The sequence below is a fragment of the Balaenoptera musculus genome, chromosome 14 (assembly GCF_009873245.2).
Source record: "Balaenoptera musculus isolate JJ_BM4_2016_0621 chromosome 14, mBalMus1.pri.v3, whole genome shotgun sequence".
Taxonomy (NCBI): domain Eukaryota; kingdom Metazoa; phylum Chordata; class Mammalia; order Artiodactyla; family Balaenopteridae; genus Balaenoptera; species Balaenoptera musculus.
In genome coordinates, this window is record NC_045798.1 from 15,994,796 (window position 1) to 16,013,010 (window position 18,215).

General features: G+C 42.8%; 1 protein-coding gene across 6 annotated transcripts in view; it reads right to left on the bottom strand.

Moving 5' to 3' along the window:
• Positions 1-18,215, bottom strand: part of PTPN11 (protein tyrosine phosphatase non-receptor type 11) — a 75,654-nt gene that overhangs the window by 31,556 nt on the left and 25,883 nt on the right. For all 6 annotated transcript variants that reach the window (XM_036874386.1, XM_036874385.1, XM_036874387.1 and 3 more), the window contains exons 5-6: positions 16,928-17,044; positions 15,807-15,920 (exon numbers count right to left, since the gene is read on the bottom strand). In XM_036874386.1, the coding sequence (XP_036730281.1) occupies positions 15,807-15,920; positions 16,928-17,044 (231 nt within the window). The remainder of the gene's footprint in view (positions 1-15,806; positions 15,921-16,927; positions 17,045-18,215) is intronic.

An 18,215-nucleotide genomic window follows, 5' to 3' on the forward strand; every position in this document is an offset into this window, starting at 1 on the left:
TGACAATCAAACAGTCACTCAAAATTCTTAAATGATTTCACTTTAAGTAATTACAGCCATTTGCCTCCTTGGAGCTGGCATTTCCTCTGAACTGTGAGCCAGCCTTACGGTGCAATATTGCTGTGTTAGGAAGAAGTTTGATCTTGATTATTAGACATTAAGGTGAGGTTCAAACACTATGAACTGAATCAATCACTTAAACATCAACCAAGTGAAGAGAAACAACATCAACAAAAGCTACAACGGGGTGGGGGGAGGGCGGGACACATGCTAGGAAATAACTAGGTGCTTGATTCAAAACAAACTTGACGGCAAAGCATTCAAGTGTTCACTTATGAAACAAACTTCAAATGATGCTTCACTTGTGGAGGGCACACTGCCAGAGCATTCTCTAGAAAAGGCAAATTTCACCCAGTCCCACCCTGTTTAATCACCTTCAATTTCTCCTTCTGCCTTCAAGATCAAATGCACGCTTTTCAGAACAACTCAGGAAACCTTCTGTGAGCTAATGGAGGCCTGCCTCTAACCTCAGCTGCTGCTTCACCAAGTTACTATCCTGTCCGTGCCTCAGTGTTCTCAAGTGTAAAGTGGGGCTAATCCTAATTACCTACCCCATAGGGTTGGTGTTAAGAGTTAAGGTGCACTGTCTACACTCTAGCCACACCAAATATACACAAGGGTCTTGAACTCACCATATTTCTTCAGGCCTTCATGTTCTTATTCATGCCATCCCCTCTGCCTAGAATTCCCTTTCTCTGCCTTGAGTACCTATGAATGGTTACATTTTACTTACTCATTAGGACCCACCGCAAATACCTCCTCCTCTGGGAAGCTCTCCTGACCCGCTCAGCACGACCTCCCTGTGGCTCAAGATACCAGTGCAAGGGCTGCAGCACCTCCCTCCGTGAGTACACTCATCACACTGAATCCCAGCTACGTCTTTACAATCTGTCTCTTCTATTAGAGAGCATGGACCACCCTTGTTTGCCTGCAAACAGCACAGCATCGAGCACAAAGTAGGCACTCAAAATGTATCCGCTGAATGAACAAATAAATACAGAAGGGGGTGGAGGGAGACATACAAACCATAGACCATCGTGGCGATGGCCTCGGCACTACAGGGCCCACACTCAGCATCCTATGCTGACACTGTCGGCCTGGCCTTCAATGTAAAGGAAAACCACGTAGGCAAAATATTAAAACCGCATTTCCCGATCTTCAGTCATTTGAAAAGCATCTTCAAGATGCTGTGCCATCTCAGCACATCACCTGTTAAATCAGTTGTTTTCTTAAATTAACAGCCTCTTTTTTCCCCTTCAGAAAATGTATTTCAAAAAGAAACTGCATGTTACTAGCACACATGAAAACCAGTATCACTCACCATTTATGCAAGGTAACCAGAAAAAGGAATATAATAAAAACAAAATGTTGTCAAATTCTACCTGGATACTGTAGCATGCCTGAGACTCTGTAAAGAAAAAGGGACACTGGCAGGTGTTAGAGGTAGGTGTTAGAGGCATACTAAAACTGTACTCAGACCTTCTCCTAAGCCACGTCAAAAGGAATGGGTAAGGGTTAAAAAGAGAAAAACCTTCCTCATTCGCTAATTCGATCTTACTGTAATGGGGTGCCACCAAAGATCATCTCACACACCAAAAACACTTTTCTAGAATAATCCAGAGTTCCAGGCCAGGGAAATCCTCACCAATACCCATAGCATGTTGGCTGGACCATCTACTCAGCTCAGCCTCTGGCTTCCCTCATCCTGCATTAAGTTAACAATTGCTTCTTCCATGCGGATTTGAGGTTTGAACAGCACACAAGTTGAAACAGTTTGGGCCCTGGAGTGTTCCAGAAAGGACAGGCCCAGAGGCACCGTGTCCCGGGCGCAGTAGGGTGCTAACTGCCGGCGGCTGGCAGCTGTCACGTATTAGTAATGACTAACAGTGTGCCTCTCCCCCTCCAGCCCCGCTCCTTCCTCAGTGCCCATTAGCCCATTCTCATCTGCGCCTGGGGCCCAAGTCGCCTGAACACATTTCATTTTCCACAGTGGAAGGCTGCCATCCATCTCGAGTGAGACTGAAAATAAAAAGAACTCAGAAGTTGTCACTTCCCATGTTCTGCCTGCAGAGGCTCCCCGACTGCACCCGAGATAATCAGCTACCGCCTGCTAAGGGGCGCTTCCTCCCCAGCAGCAGGCTGATGGCCGGAAGAGAAAGGAGAATAGCCAACAAGCCCTGCCCCCAGGAGGTTACAATCCCTTCAAGGTTGATCTTCCACAGCCTCCCTCTCAGCTGCCCCCAGGGCACCAAAAGCTGTGAATGACCTGCAGCTGAATGTCACTGTCTCCATCCCCATTCTCCACTGGGCCTGGCAGGATGCCAGCGATAAGGCGTGGGACAGGCAACTAGAAAGCTGGGGCACAGGCTGCAAGATAGCCCATTTTCCCAAGTAAAACAACCAAAGGGTTTGCAACCAAGGATGAACCCTCAAAAAGGACCTGATTACATGAATCAACGGTGATCAACAAATGGATTACATCAAACTTTTAAGCCTTTATAAAAGGCATGAAGAGAAAGGCAATCCCCAATCCACACTGTACATTAGGCGTGCCCAGCAGCATGACCAAGTGTGGATGGAACAGGTGTTCACAATGCAGGATGGTCCCTCACATCTATGGCTGTTGAACATCTGTGCTCCCCACACCTGGACCTCTGCCAGCCTCCAGCCTAAATGCCAGTAGCGGCATCCCCAGTCACCGTGATGACCGAAAGAGACCCTCACAGGCTTCCAAAGTCCTCTGATTAAAGACCACTGGAACCGGCTCTTGACCAGAATGTCACGAATGCAAGTGGAGAAACAGGATCAAAGAAAGACAGACAAACAACAAATGAATGGGTAGAGCCAGGCAGGCCCATGTGCCAGGACAGTGGCCTGAGAACCATTTGCCTGCACTGCTCTGAGCAACGGGGACAAATTGCTAAAGGAAAAAAAAATAACGCCGCTAACCATTAAGGCCAGACCAAACTGTACAGTATTTTTAAAAACAAAGCTACAGGGACTTCCCTGGCGGTCCAGTGGTTAAGACTCCGTGCTTCCACTGCAGGCAGCACGGGTTTGATCCCTGGCCGGGGAGCTAAGATCCCACATGCTGCGCGGGGTGGCCACAAACAACAACAAAACAAAAAAACAAAGCTACAAGGGGAGGAGACAAGATTAACAAAATACTGATAAGTGTTACAGCTGAGTGTTGGGAAAAAGAAGGTTCATTGTCCTATTTTCTTGACTTCGGCGTGTATGAAAACTTCAATAATAAAAGGTTTTTATAAATTACAAAAAATAAAAATGTAAAAGCTCCTATTAACTCTCCCCCTACCTGACTCATGGCTGGTCACCTGAAGGAGAGAAAGAGGGCTGAGGATGGCTGTCAGGCAGATGGCCTCTCTGGTGTGGGGGCCACAAATAATAAGACAGCAGTAACCACGTAGGCAGGTGCCAGACCGGGCCTTCTTCCCGGTCTGAATGAACTCCTGTCTCCCTTTGGCATCTGCCCTCCGCACAGAGGAACACTGGAATTCTCGCTCCGTCCTCTTTACTGCAAACTCTGTGGTGTCACCAGGCACCACCGGCGGGTGAAAGCCCCCACTTCCAGATGCCACGCTGCACGGCCTGTCACCACTTCCCCGCGGTGGAGTTGGGGAGGCTCGTCCCCAGTGAGTCCGTGGCATCATCCAGGAGTGAAAGGGCAGCTGGAGATTCTCATCACCAGAGAAGGTCCCAACTGATGGACAAGCACTTACAAAGCACCGTGAGGGACAAAACCAATCCAAGATTTGGTTCCTTTCCAGGTGCTTGTTTGAAGTTAAGTCACCTCCTTCCTCCAACAAGGTGAAGTAGAAAAACAAATCTAGAAGACATGGTCCCCAGAGGAGAACAGGTTCTGACATAGGCAACAGCAGCAAACAGTGCAAGACAAATCTATCATTAATAATCTATGATTAAGTGTGTAATTAATTATGTGGTGTGGAATTTAGGGAGTGAGATCCATGAAAACTAAGTGAAGCAGGTTTCTGGGGAGGCAAGTGAGGGGCTAAGATGGGTGCAAGGAAGAAAGGAAAACATCCCAGCAAGTTAGGGACATAAGCAAAGGTGGCTAAGAGGCCAGAGTTAGTGGCCTCAGAGTTAGGGTGAAGGAAACTGGTCAAAGAGTCTGGAAGCTGTTCTGTCAGTGGTGGGAAATGAGGTGAGGTGGGGAGATGGGGGGCCTTGAGAACTGGGCAGGAGATCTTCAACGGCTGAGAAGCACAGCATGGTAGACTTAGAGTCAGAAGTTCTGGAAGTTCCAAGCGCAGCCAACTACTTGCTAGCCACATCCTTGGGGACAACTTTCTCCCTTCTTCTGGGCTTCAGTGTCTTCATCTTCAAAATGAAAATGCTATGCCTCTGGTGGGAAATCGGGAGCCACTGAAGGTTCTTGAGCAGAAGAGTGACAGGAGAAATGCGGAGAGTAGATTAGCACGAAGGGTGAATGGAAGGGCAGAGGCTGAGAGTAAAAGAGCAGCTGGTGTCTTGTGAGGCGATGAGAGCCTGCACCCCTGGCAGCAGGCGAGACTCCTGTCTCTGCTGCTGCCCACCTGGGCAGTCCTGGGCAGGTGCCTTGATCTCTCAGAGCACCCGGGGACATAAGATCTACCTACCGCATAAGATCTGGGGATGCAATGAGATGATTTCCCTAGCCCAAAATGCAGCATCAAGCAGACAATAAATGCTAGTTTCTTTCCTTCCTCTAAGACCACAAAGACAACTAGGAAAGAAAAATCAACCGGACCTGGTGAATGGCAAGGTATGGGAGAAAGAACAGAAAGATGCATTAAGGGATGCTCTGAGAATTCCAGCCTACAGGGTCAGAGAAAACACAGGACAACCACCAGAGATGAGAAGTAAAAGAGGATACGTGGTCTGAAGGGGAAAATAACAAAATAACAGGTCTGGTTGTTCAAACTCAAATGCTTGAGTTTGAAGAGATATGACAGCCAAGAAGAAGCATGGAAGGCACAATTCAAAAGGTAGAACCAGAGCCTGGAAGCAACACAAACTTAGTGGTAATCAGACTAGGGTGAAAATGGATGTGCTCCTCAGGGAAGAAGAGCAAGTTTAAAGCAAGACAAGCAGAGGGCCCAGACCACGTCTTGGAGAACCACCAGAGTTAACTGGTTGGGAGAAGAAAAAGCAACGAACAGCAAGAAGAGCACAAGGGAGGGGAGGAAGGAATAAACCAGGCACATGCTGCTGCAGGTCAGAGAAACAAGAAAATGGTGGCAATGAGGAGCTGGACAGCTGTCTCAAGAGCAGCTCACGGAAGAAAGGGGCCAGAGAAAAGACTATTTTTTAATCTTAATAAGAAAGCCACTGGTGTCTTCTCAAAGTGTTACTTCAGTATACTGGGGGCTGTCACATTCCAAGGTTAAAGAAGAAAGAGGCTAAGAAGAAATGGAGGCTGCAGCACAGGCCCACAGTGCGGAAAGCAGCAACGTTGTTCAAAGGCAAAGGGGAAGGTACAGCAGAGATGTGAAAGCACCTGGAAGCACCTTCGGTTCTTCAATTCTCTGTAAAGATGTCAAGCATCTCCAGCAAATGAAAACAACTCTAAAGAGAAAAACCTGACACTGGAGGGGCACAGAACAAAAGCAAGGGGGGAGTTGGGGGGGAGTGGGCTGACAGAGAAATAGTTCAAAGGAAACAAAGGAATTTCTCCAGAATGGAGCTTGTGGAATAAAACCCCTTAGCCACTGTGATGCTCTGCCCACCGGAAGGTGGCAGCCCTTCTATTAAGCAGCTGGGAGCGCAGGCCTGGATGGAAAAGCCTGGTGACAGCTCAAGGCTGCCCTCCCGGAGCATTTTCAATCATGAGGCTGGAGCCCTGGTTGGGGTGGTTGTTCAATGTGGCTTTGCTTAGTCACCAAGCAGAAGATTTCCGCTAGAGAGCACCAGCAAGAATTATTTTTTGAGTCACAGCTTTGGGGTGCAGTTAAAGCCTTGTCTCCATACAACCTAACCATCTCCAAGTAGAATTTGTGGGTTTGAAGAAAGGCACTAGCTCCTCTGTCGGCTGGCAGAGCTGCTGGTGGAATCCAGGACATCTGTGTGGCTGTCAGAGAAATGCCTGCGATGCCCGTGCAAACGGAGCACAGCTTCAGACCACGACAGGGAAGAGAGGCTTGTATAACAGAAGGAGGCTGGGCTTTAAAAAAAAACCCAATTACTAAGGAAGACAAGCTTTAAAGAGCTGAGAAAATAGAACCCCAGTTAAAAAGGTGTTGTGGAAGGTTTGTCTGTGTGTATTGTGTTTCTTTCTAAATCAGAAACAGAGGGTTCAAAACTAAAATCTGCCTGAAATTCATTACTGAGACCCTGAATGACATCCTTTTAAGCAAGTGTGTAGAGGGGTCTCAGAGACTAAAATGTGCATTCACCAAGCCTCAAACAGGGGCTCCAGATGAAAACTGCATGAGAATAAAGAGGAACATCTCAAAGCAAAGCCTGGAACATTCCTCCACACTTTTTAAGCATCAGAAAGCTGTTCCCTATTGAATATAAGCAAAGGGTCTGAAGCCAATACAAGTCTCTCTTGCTATGGAAAACAGCTCAGATTCAACACAACACAAATACTTATTTTGTGCCTACTGTGTGCCAGGCTCTCTGCTGGATTCTGGGTCTACAGTGAACAAAACAGGACTATCTGTCCTTGCGAGGCCCACAGACTGACCCGGACTATTTTTTTAGATAATATGCACACAGCAGACATAAAACAGCAGGATCAAAGTTTGTCTCTTTATTTTTTCACCAACAGTTTCATTTGAACAAGACCTCTTCTTATTCCAACAGACCTCATAACGCCATCTGCTTCTATGGATTCACAGTGACAAGAAACAAACATTAAACCAATAACTACACAAATTATTCATGAATTCCAAGGATGGTAAACTCTACAAAGGAAAGGATCTGCTGTTATGTGCACATATAACAGGAAGAATCAACCCAGGCATAGGGACAGGGATCAAGGTTTCCCTGAGAAAATGACAAATGACTCTGATGCTGGAAACTGAAGAGTGAAGAGATGTTAGTGAGGTGAAGTGAGGAAGGAAGAACATTCTAGTACAATCCAACCTGTAACACAATTGAATTAGCTGAAGAATCGTATTCCCATTAGGTATGTAATAGGCAGTTCAAACTTTAACATGTCTAAAATGGAAGTTGATCACCTGCCCCAAAACCCATCCCTCCCAGTTTCCCCCAAAACTCATCCCTCCGAGTCTCCCCCAAACCCATTCCTTCCATTCTTCCTCATCTTAGCAAATGGTAACTCCATCCTACTAATTAATTGCTCAAGCCAAAAACTTTCACCTTATCCTGCCTCACCTCTGTCTTAACCATACAATCTGTCAACTCTACCTTCAAATACTGACAATTCTACCTTCAAAAAAGTCTCAAGTTCTCAAGCACCTCCGCTGCTGCTGCCCTGGTCAAAGCCAACATCATTTCTCTGTTCAAATTATTGCAATTTGCCTCCCTGCCCATCTCCCTGCTTCTATCCTTCCCCTTGCAGACTGTCCTCCGTGTGGCAACCTGAGTGATCACCTCACTCCTGTGCTCAAAGCTCTCCTTAGATTTTCCATCTTACTCCAAGTAAAAGCCAACGGCTTTACCCTGACCACGGGGCCCCGTAGGATCTGACCCCTCCATTATGGCTCCACCTACACTTCCCTCTTGCTCACCCTTCTCTGATGGTACTGGCCTGTCTGCTGATGGTGCACCACGTGCATTAAGCACATTCCCACTTCAGGGCCTTTGCACTTGCTGTTCCCTTTGCCGGGAATGTTCTTCCTGAGGTTATGTGCATGCCTTGCTCCATTATTTCCGTCAGGTCTCCACTCAAATGCCACTCTGTCAGAGAGATCTATGTAAAACGGTGATGCCCCCATCAGCACACCCTTTTTATCCTCCCCTACTTTATTCTCTTCACAACATTTATCACCATCTCACATAATGAATACTTACCTGCTTCTTTGTTTACTGTCTCTCCCAATTGACTCCACAAGGATAAAGACTATGACTTGTTCTCTGCTACATCCCCAGAACCTAGAACAGAGACTCCAGCATAGAGTCTGTGCTTAATAAATATTTGTTAAATGAATGAACAAATTAATCACTGCCACCACCAATGGCTACTGTTTGGGGGAGATATTTTGGGGGTGTCTGCCCAACTCCCTGTAACCTTCATCTGAGAACTATTTTTCCCCAAACACAGTGGTCTACGAAGATGTCTTTGTTCTATGTGATGGTGTCCTTGGACCAGAGATGGATGGCGTCTGAGCCAGTGAAAATCGCTGAGACTTTGATACAATGACTGAAAGTTGCTAGTTTCAATATCTGAAAGGGGTAAGAAGTAAAGTTCGTAAGTCAAGAAGCAAAGAAACCTTCTGCAGGGAAAGAAGAACGAAGCAGGTGTGTGGAGAGCCGGGGTTCTGGATACAGAGGGGGCAGTGAGATGGAAGAGGAGGGTGAAGGCAAAGACTGGCAGCCGAAGAACTATCAACAGCAAGATTTCCATCCTCAACTTGGGTCCTGCAGTCAGATGATGTCCAGGCTCAGCTCACAGGGCCCCCTGGCAACTCAGGTCTAGAGACTCAAAAGGGAAGAACAGGCACAGAGAGGGCGAATACACTATAAATGTAGCCATGCGATACACCTCTCACAGTGACACACAAGGGCTGAATTCAGGTTTCAGGTAACTTGCACATCGCAGGGACAAAATTGCAGGATCAAAACCTGCCTGGAGGGCTTCCCTGGTGGTGCAGTGGTTGAGAATCTGCCTGCTAATGCAGGGGACACGGGTTCGAGCCCTGGTCTGGGAAGATCCCACATGCCGCGGAGCAACTGGGCCCGTGAGCCACAATTACTGAGCCTGCGCGTCTGGAGCCTGTGCTCCGCAACAAAAGAAGCCACGATAGTGAGAGGCCCGCGCACCGTGATGAAGAGTGGCCCCCGCTTGCCACAACTAGAGAAAGCCCTCACACAGAAACGAAGACCCAACACAGCCATAAAAAAAAAAAAAAAAAAAAAAACCTGCCTGATCGGGGGCTTCCCTGGTGGCGGAGTGGTTGAGAGTCCGCCTGCCAATGTGGGGGACACGGGTTCGAACCCTGGTCTGGGAAGATCCCACAGGCCGCGGAGCGGCTGGGCCTGTGAGCCATAATTACTGAGCCTGCGCGTCTGGAGCCTGTGCTCCGCAACAAGAGAGACCGCGATAGTGAGAGGCCCACGCACAGCGATGAAGAGTGGCCCCCGCTCGCCGCAACTAGAGAAAGCCCTCGCACAGAAACGAACACCCAACACAGCCATAAATAAACAAATAAAAATTAAAAAAATAAAAAAGATATCTTATTCCATAATTTAAAAAAAAAACAAAAAAACCTGATCATTTATTTAGTGTCCATCTCATTTTGACAGAACTTCATTTCAACAAACCTAGAAATACTTTCCACTTCTTTACAGTCATGGCAGAGATATGCAGGAGACAAAAGATGTTTACAGAAAAGGACAATCTCATTTTACCACAGTAAAAAAAATTGGGGAAAGAAAGGAAAAAAAATGGGGACTCTATAGGAAAAATTAAAAACTTGGGTTTGCAATGTTTTGACCATACCACATATCCTAGAAGAAAACCACCAACCTGAATTTATTTCAGGAGCAAAGGAGAAAAGAACCAAAGAGCTTCACAAGAGACTTTGTATTTTAAGATGCAGCAAAATCGGAAGTAATTTATAAGTGTCTTCTAGGGAAGAATTACCCAAAAGAACACAAAGAGTTTCACAGAAAACCAGAAGCCGGGCATACAGACAAACAAAACATAGCTATCAGAGTTAAATTATCAGTGGCATTGCAATTTAGAGCTTTAGTTCACTTTAAAGACCATCAGAACACACAGTAAGAAGGAACTGATCCCAAATTTATCACCTTCTGGGAAACAACTAAGGTACAACCACTAAAATAATAATGCCTTGCTGTTGGATCAAACTTCAGCTTCAGAGGATTCAGATTTTAATGAGTCTCTGCTTCCACATACCTAAGTTCTTCTATAATGGTTCATTCTGTTCTCAGCCTTATTCCCCTGGCCCCAACCTTAAAGGGCAATTTTTTGAAAACTGACTGGATTTAAGAAGCAGGTACATAAGAGATCTAGAAAGCAGGCCATCAGCTACTTGGATCTAGCTTCAGTTTAAATGAAATGTTAATGCCCTGATTTAGTGCCTGACAATTTATCACCCCAGCCTGACCTCTACAGAGGACTTAGTAGAGTACAGATGTGATCTTGTTTTTTTCCATTTCCCCTGAAAGCCAACTCAGTTTTCCCCCATTTTGTTGCTAATAATATATAAAAGATGAACTGAATTTCAGATGTCACAGACTGAAACCATCAGGTCAGCGTTTAGAATCAACCTTTTTCCATGGCCAGAAAAGTCAGGCTAGGATTTCCTTCTAAGTTCTATCCTGACCCCGCCAAAGGGATCATAAAAAACTCCCTACTGCCACAAGCTGTAGGAAGGTTTGACTTTGTTTCTCTAAGCATTGCCTAAGTGAACTTAAAGAATCCACCACTGCACCAGATACCCAATTTGCTGCTGTAATTTTCTTAAAGTTCATAGTCACTTTATAGGAAAAGTGGTCTGTGCAAATGATGGCCTCAGCTATTTTGAAGTGTAACATAAAAATGGGACTAGATTACAAAATAGCTCACTGGGACTTCCCTGGTGGCGCAGTGGTTAAGAATCTGCCTGCCAGTGCAGGGGACACAGGTTCGAGCCCTGGTCCAGGAAGATCCCACATGCTGCCGAGCAACTAAGCCTGTGCGTCACAACTACTGAGCCTGTGCTCTAGAGCCCGCGAGCCACAACTACTGAAGCCCGTGCGCCTAGAGCCTGTGCTCTGCAACAAGAGAAGCCACTGAAATGAGAAGCCCGTGCACCGCAATGAAGAGTAGCCCCCGCTCGTCGCAACTAGAGAAAGCCCGCGTGCAACAACAAACACCCAACGCAGCCAAAAATAAATAAATAAATAATAATTTAAAAAAACAAAACAAAATAGCTCACTTCTTATATTTAGCAAAAAGGTTTGATATCTTTTAATTTTAATTAAAAATACTTTTCAGACTTTAAATATGCTAACCAAAATCATGTAGGATATATAATAAAAATTAAAGATGAGTAGGGGGTTCCCTGGTGGTGTAGTTGGTTAGGTTTCTGCGCTTTCACTGCTGTGGCCTGGGTTCAATCCCTGATCGGGAACTGAGATCCCGCGAGCCACATGGCCCGGCCAAAAAAAAAAAAAAAATTAAAGATGAGTAACAATCATCACTTTTTTTAACACAGAATATCAAAAAAATGTTAATATTAACAATAATCAGCGAAAAGAGAAAAATATGCATGCACAAGGCTATCCATTGTATCTTCTTTGTAATATATTTGGAAACTATCCAAATGCTCATCAATAGGTTGAATAAACTATGGTACATCCACACAGTGGAGTACTGTGCAGTAAAAATGAATGAAGACTATCTGTAGATAATACTGTGGAGTGATCTCCAATGTAATAAAAAAAAGAAGTTGGAAAAAAGTATGTAAAATTATGCTACTATTTATCCATGAAAGGATGGGTTATGAAATTACAGAATATATTTGCTTATACTTTTTGAAAGGTAATGATGAACTACAACTTTTTTTTAAATGGCTATAAATATAAGGAGGAAAAGACAGGGATAGAAGATAAACTTCTTTGAATGTACTTTTTATATTTGACTTTAGAATCAAAGGCAATATTTTATATAATTGTAAATAAAATTTTATAGAAAGAAATTTCTGAAATCCAAACATAAAATGAAACAAATAACCTAGTTGTATATCCAGTTCGTACATAACCACATAGATAAGACTATTACAAATGAGTTGGAAGCACAGTAATTTGACTATACATCTCTGAAGGATCTACCCTAAGGATTAAAAAATAAAAGCTGGAAAAAAAATTAAACTGTTTTCAGTAATGATATTATCGGGGGTAGCGGAAGTCTTATTAGTCTGAGTCCTAAATTTGAATTGGAAGTACCATTTGGACTCATAATTTATTTCAAGAAAACAATTTTTTCTAGCTTCACCCATTGAGAAGGAAATAACCAACCTGACAACAATAAACACTTCTGGCTCCTAGACTGTAGTCTCTAAGTACCACTTCCCAGGAAAGGAAGAAAGAGAAGGAAGGAAGAAAGGGAGGAAAATGAGAGAAAAGCTAACTCACTCCTTGGAGAAATGACTGATTCCAGTTCTGACATGGGAACTGTATTACACTGTAACAACTTATTACACCAGAAAGTAAGGAATCTAGCAAAAACTACTAGAGTTGTATAGGAAGGAGTAGAAGCCAGCTTGCAGAAGCTCCCACTGGTCAAAGCTAAAATAATTTGAGCAACAGAAATGATAATAAATGCCATAGATAGAAGCACACTAAATATGTTTAAAAAATCCATGAGTACATATAGATAAAAAAAATTTTTTTTGGAGAATGCTATTTTGAAAACTACTTAGTAAACAGGAAAGAATCAGGCATATATCCTGCCTTGGTGACAAAAAGCTTATCTTTATAGAAATATTCCAGCTAATAATGACGAATGATAAAGTTAAGAATACCACGGTCTTACACACCTTATAAGTGAATGGATCTAGGCAATAATTACCAGTTGCTGCTTAGAAAATAAAAAGAGAAGCAACAGGACATAAGCACCTCCTGACACACCATCTCATATGCAGTCTTGCCAAAGAAAAACTGGATCTAACAAAGTGTCTAGATAGATCAACTTACAAGAAATACAGGGGAGAAAGGTGTTAAAATCCACCACAGAGACACACTCAGAAAAATCCAGATCGTAAGTAACTCTCTGGACAAAGGACCAGCTTTCTCCAATAACAAAAACAGTAACAAAAAACAGGGTCCTATGGTCTGAATGTTTGTGTCCCCCCAAAATTCCTATGTTGAAATCCTAATGCCCATGGTGATGGTTATTAGAAGGTGAGGCCTTTGAGAAGTGATTAGGTCATGAGCGTGGAGCCCTCATGAATGGGATTAGTGCCCTCATACAGAAGGCCCACAGAGCTCCCTCACCTCTTCTGCCAGGAGGGAATACAATGAGAAGTTGCCAATCTGGAAGAGGACCCTCACCAGACCATACTGGCACCATGATCTCAGATCCAGCCTCCAGAACTCCAGAATTCTGAGAATCCTGAGAAATATATTTCAGTTGTGTATAAGCCACCCAGTCTATGGTATTTTGTTATATCAGCTGAATGGACTAATACAGAGAGAGAAGAAAAGGGAGTGGAAGAGAAAGGAAGGGAAGGGGAAAGGATGGAATAGAGAGGCTGAAAGGGGAGTAAGAATATAAAGAGGCTTAAGATTTTAAAAACAGTGGGAATTCCCTGTCGGTCTTGTGGTTAGGACTCTGCACTTTCACTGCCAAGGGCCCAGGTTCGATCCCTGACTGGGGAACTAAGATCCCACAAGCCTCACGGCAAAACAAAACAAAACGATACAAAAAAAACAGAGTTTAAAAACAGAGATCCATGGGGAACTTATTTGAAAAGTGATCCAACAACAAACAAATTAAAAAAAAAAAAGACAACTAGCTTAATTGGAACAATGACTAGCTATTTGATGAACTTTTATTATCTTTTTTTAGATGTGGTAGTAGTGTTTTGGTTAATTTTTTAAGAATTCCATGAATACTGAAATATTTATGATATTTCATGTGATATCTGGGGTAACTGGTGAAACTGATAATGGTACATGGGGGTTCTTTATACAAATCTATTTTATATTCAAATTTTTTTCATAATCAAGTGGGGAAAAAACACTTCCCAATTCAAACAATCTGCAAGTGTGTGTGTGTGTGTGTGTGTGTGTATCAAGAAAATGTGAACAGTGACTGATATGTGTTAATACTAAGAAATTATTGTTAATAGTTTTAAGAGTGATAATGATATTCTGGTTATAATTTTTTTTAATGAAATAGTTACAGATGAAATAAAATCTGGGATTTGCTTCAAGATAAGCCAGGGCTGGGGGAGTTAAGTGGGGTGTAGTTTAAAAAGACTGGCCAGGGGCTTCCCTGGTGGCGCAGTGGTTAAGAATCTGCCTGCCAATGCAGGGGACACAGGTGCGATCCCTGGTCCAGGAAGATCCCATATGCTGCGGAGCAACTAAGCCCATGTACCACAACTTCTGAACCTGTGCTCTAGAGCCCTCCTCCTCAACAAGAGAAGCCACCGCAACGAGAAGCCCGCGCACCGCAACAAAGAGTAGCCCCTGCTCGCCACAACTAGAGAAAGCCCACGCACAGCAACGAAGACCCAACGCAGCCAAAAATAAATTAATTAATTTAATTAATTTATTAATAAATAAAAAGACTGGCCAGATATCAACAATTGTTAATGCTGAGTGATAGGTATATATTGCTATAATTATACAATTTGCTCTGCTTCTGTATATATTTGAAATTTTGCATAATAAAAAGTTTTTAAAAATAGGCTTTTCATTCAAATTTTGATGTAAGATTTCTAAAATTTCTGTACTTATCCCTCTCTCAACTCAAAGCTCCTTAAAGACGAAACCCTGTCCATCTTGTTCACCATGGTGTCCTTGGTGACTAACCCAATGCTGGTATAAAAGAATAAATGTGAGGTCAAGTCCCTGGTTAGCAATGTTCAGCAATGACCATGACTGTTCTATTCTGTACACATCCTCAGTGCTGCAATTCAATCAATATTCATGGTACAGAAGTTGGACAATTTATTTAACCTCCCTGAGTCTGAGGCTCCTCGTCTGTAAAATGGAAATAATATCTCACCAAGTTGATCTGACATACTGTGGTTAAAAGGACTTCATGTGGCCATTCATTTGTTCATTCATTCCACAAATATTTATGAATTCTAAAGTCCTACAAAAAGTATGGAATAATCATTCCCATAAACAGAGTAGTATTAATAAAATAACATAAATATTAGCTAAATGTAAATACTCATTCAACAAACATTTATGGAGTTTCTGCTGTGTACCAGGCACTGTGCGACATGCTAAGAATAACTATGAAGGTAAATATGGCACACACACACAAAAAATTGTTTTTGACAAAGTTTTCTGTCACAGAGATGATAACGGAGAGAATAAAATTACAATGAGTTGGCAGGTGACAAACTTCAGTGCAACAGGAACACAGCCCACTCCCCCTGGAGACATTCTCCTACCCAAGCTGGTTTCAGGAAAGAAATCAGTTCACTTAACCTCTCAAAGTTATAAATTTCAACTCCCAGTTTAAAGCCACCATGAGATAACTGTCTTTCACTTATTCACTGCAGTAAAGCTATAGATTCTTTCTAAAGACCCCAGCCAATGCTGGAAATCTTCCGAAGAATTAGATTCTTTTCTTTTTCTGGGGTTTTGCCAGCAGTCCAAACCAAAAGACCCAAATGGAGCTATTGGCTCATCCATTTAATATTAACTGCCAACTCCCTTCTCCCAGAACATAACGCCACTCTATTTGAAAAAGCCCCCTCAGCAACTTGTTCCATGTCAATCAATGGCCAAATTAAGAAAGGACGCAGATCCGAGTCTTTCAGATCCAATCCCAAACATGAAACCAACTTCTCTTCCATTAAGAACAGGATTTAATAAATCATGTAAAAAAAATTTTTTTAATAACTTACCTCAAATTCTTCCCAAAAGCCTTGTTTGACTTTATCTGTGGTCTCAGCTAATTTGCTTAGTTCTCGAACCCGACTTTCTATTTCAGCAGCATTGATACGAGTTGTGTTGAGGGGCTAATCAAATTCAGCAGTTGGTGTGAAATGAAGAAAGTATTACAGAAAAAAGTGTTAATGCAAAAAAAAAAAAAAAAAAGACTTCTATGTTGGTGTTCATAGAGGCAAGGACAGGAAGTTCACAGTAAAAGTTTTCAAATAGAGTTTCACTTTCCTTTCTGTTCTTTCAGGAAATATATCTTTCTTCAATCTCCACACACTTTGCTGATATAAATTCAAACCTATTTTTCTTTATAAATAGACCACAATGTTAGAGATGGTATCATTTGCCACTAAGTAATAAGTGTGAGCTTTGAAACAGCAATAACTCCAAAATGTAAAGGTATGATCACCTAAAGGTAACCAAAGGGGCATCTACAATGAAAATTTGATAAAAACTTTGCTTTAAAAACTCCATAAGGGGGCTTCCCTGGTGGCGCAGTGGTTGAGAATCTGCCTGCTAATGCAGGGGACACGGGTTCGAGCCCTGGTCTGGGAAGATCCCACATGCCACGGAGCGGCTGGGCCCGTGAGCCACAACTACTGAGCCTGCGCGTCTGGAGCCTGTGCCCCGCAACGGGAGGGGCCACGACAGTGAAAGGCCCGCGCACCGCGATGAAGAGCGGTCCCCGCACCGCGACGAAGAGTGGCCCCCACTTGCCGCAACTAGAGAAAGCCCTCGCACGAACCGAAGACCCAGCACAGCCAAAAATAAATAAATAAATAAAAATTAAAAAAGTAGCTATAAAATTAAAAAAAAAAAAAAACTCCATAAGGCCTTTTAGAATTACATATGGAGATAATCATGAAAATGATGTAATATCTAGAATTTGTTTCCAAATACTACAAGAAGAAGGTAGTGAGTAGAGTAATAAATGAAACAAGATTTGATGAGTTGATCGTAACTGAAGCTGGGTGATGGGTACATGGAGGTTCACGATGCTATTCTACTTCTGTCTGTTTGGAATATTCTATGTTCGGACTTAAACTCTATAAGGAGGGGGAGTTTAGCTTTCCAAAATGCTTACCTGCTTGAGTTGCAGTACTGTGCCCAATGTTTCTACCATAGGATTCTTCTTGTAATGCTCCACGAGATCTGTCAAAGAGTCAAACCGTTCTCCTCCACCAACATCATATTTCAGTTCCTTTCAAGACAAAAAAAAAAAATTATGTTCATGACCTTTATGTTAAATTACTGTTTTTCCCAACTCAAGTACAGAGACTAACTCTCCCCCAATAATGGAAAGATTGAAGAGCTGTAAGAGCACAAAGAAAGGGAAGCAACAAAGATGATGAAAATGGAGAAGCAGATTCAATGTAAAAGAGTTCATTGTGAGGTGTGAGAAGCTCTAAGTAAGTATCCAACACTAACTAGGCCACAAAGAAGTTTCTCCCTCATAGGTTAACTAAATAGCTAGAAAAAAAAAAAGAAAAACCATGTTTACTATTTACTTATACTCTAGGCTAAGTGACTATACACAAGGCTGCTGAACAGAAGATAAATAACTACTTCTCTCTGAAACACAACAAACTCTAAGGCTGGTGAGGCAGCATTAAAGCCCAATATACAAGCCTTTACTTTCATCTTCTAATGAAAACTTAAAAGGGAAATTATAAACAGAGACCAGGAAATTTTTTCTGACAAGGAGACCAGAATAGGCTGTTTCAGGAAAACAACAGGAAAATGGTTAAACTTAGAAAATACAAAACCCTAGAAATGATATATGAAGATATTTGGGTATGACCTTTTATTTAAAAATAAATCGAGCGAGCGGGGAAGAAGCACTTTCAGAATGACAGAGTAAGGACCTCTGAAAATCTGCTCTTTCACAAAAGTAACAAGAACCCTGGCAAAAATTGTCATCAACTTTTTCAGAACTCTGAAAATTAACCAATAAAGTTCAAGGAGCATTTATTCAAGAAAAAGATTGAACCTTGATAATAACAACAAATTGTTGCCTTTTAACTTGCCCTATTCCCACCTACCTCTCCCCAGCTTCTTGGTAGCCTTGAAAACCAACAGTCTCATAACCACAGTAGCTGTGAAAACAAAGCAGCTTAGCATAACCGGGGTAGATAGATGGATTTGGAGCTCTTTCCAGACCTATCCCTAGACAATTATCACTATCTCATCTGTTTAGCAGATCCCTGGGAAAGCCTTATTTTCAGAGCTTGTCTTTATTTGATTGCCTTACAGCTTACTCAGCCTGCCTTCAGGGGATCTCCCAAAAACAATTAGCAGCAATTGTTTAATACCACAGCGGCCTAAGGCAGCAATACCAGTCAAGGCAAATAAGAGATTGATCAAAAACTTAA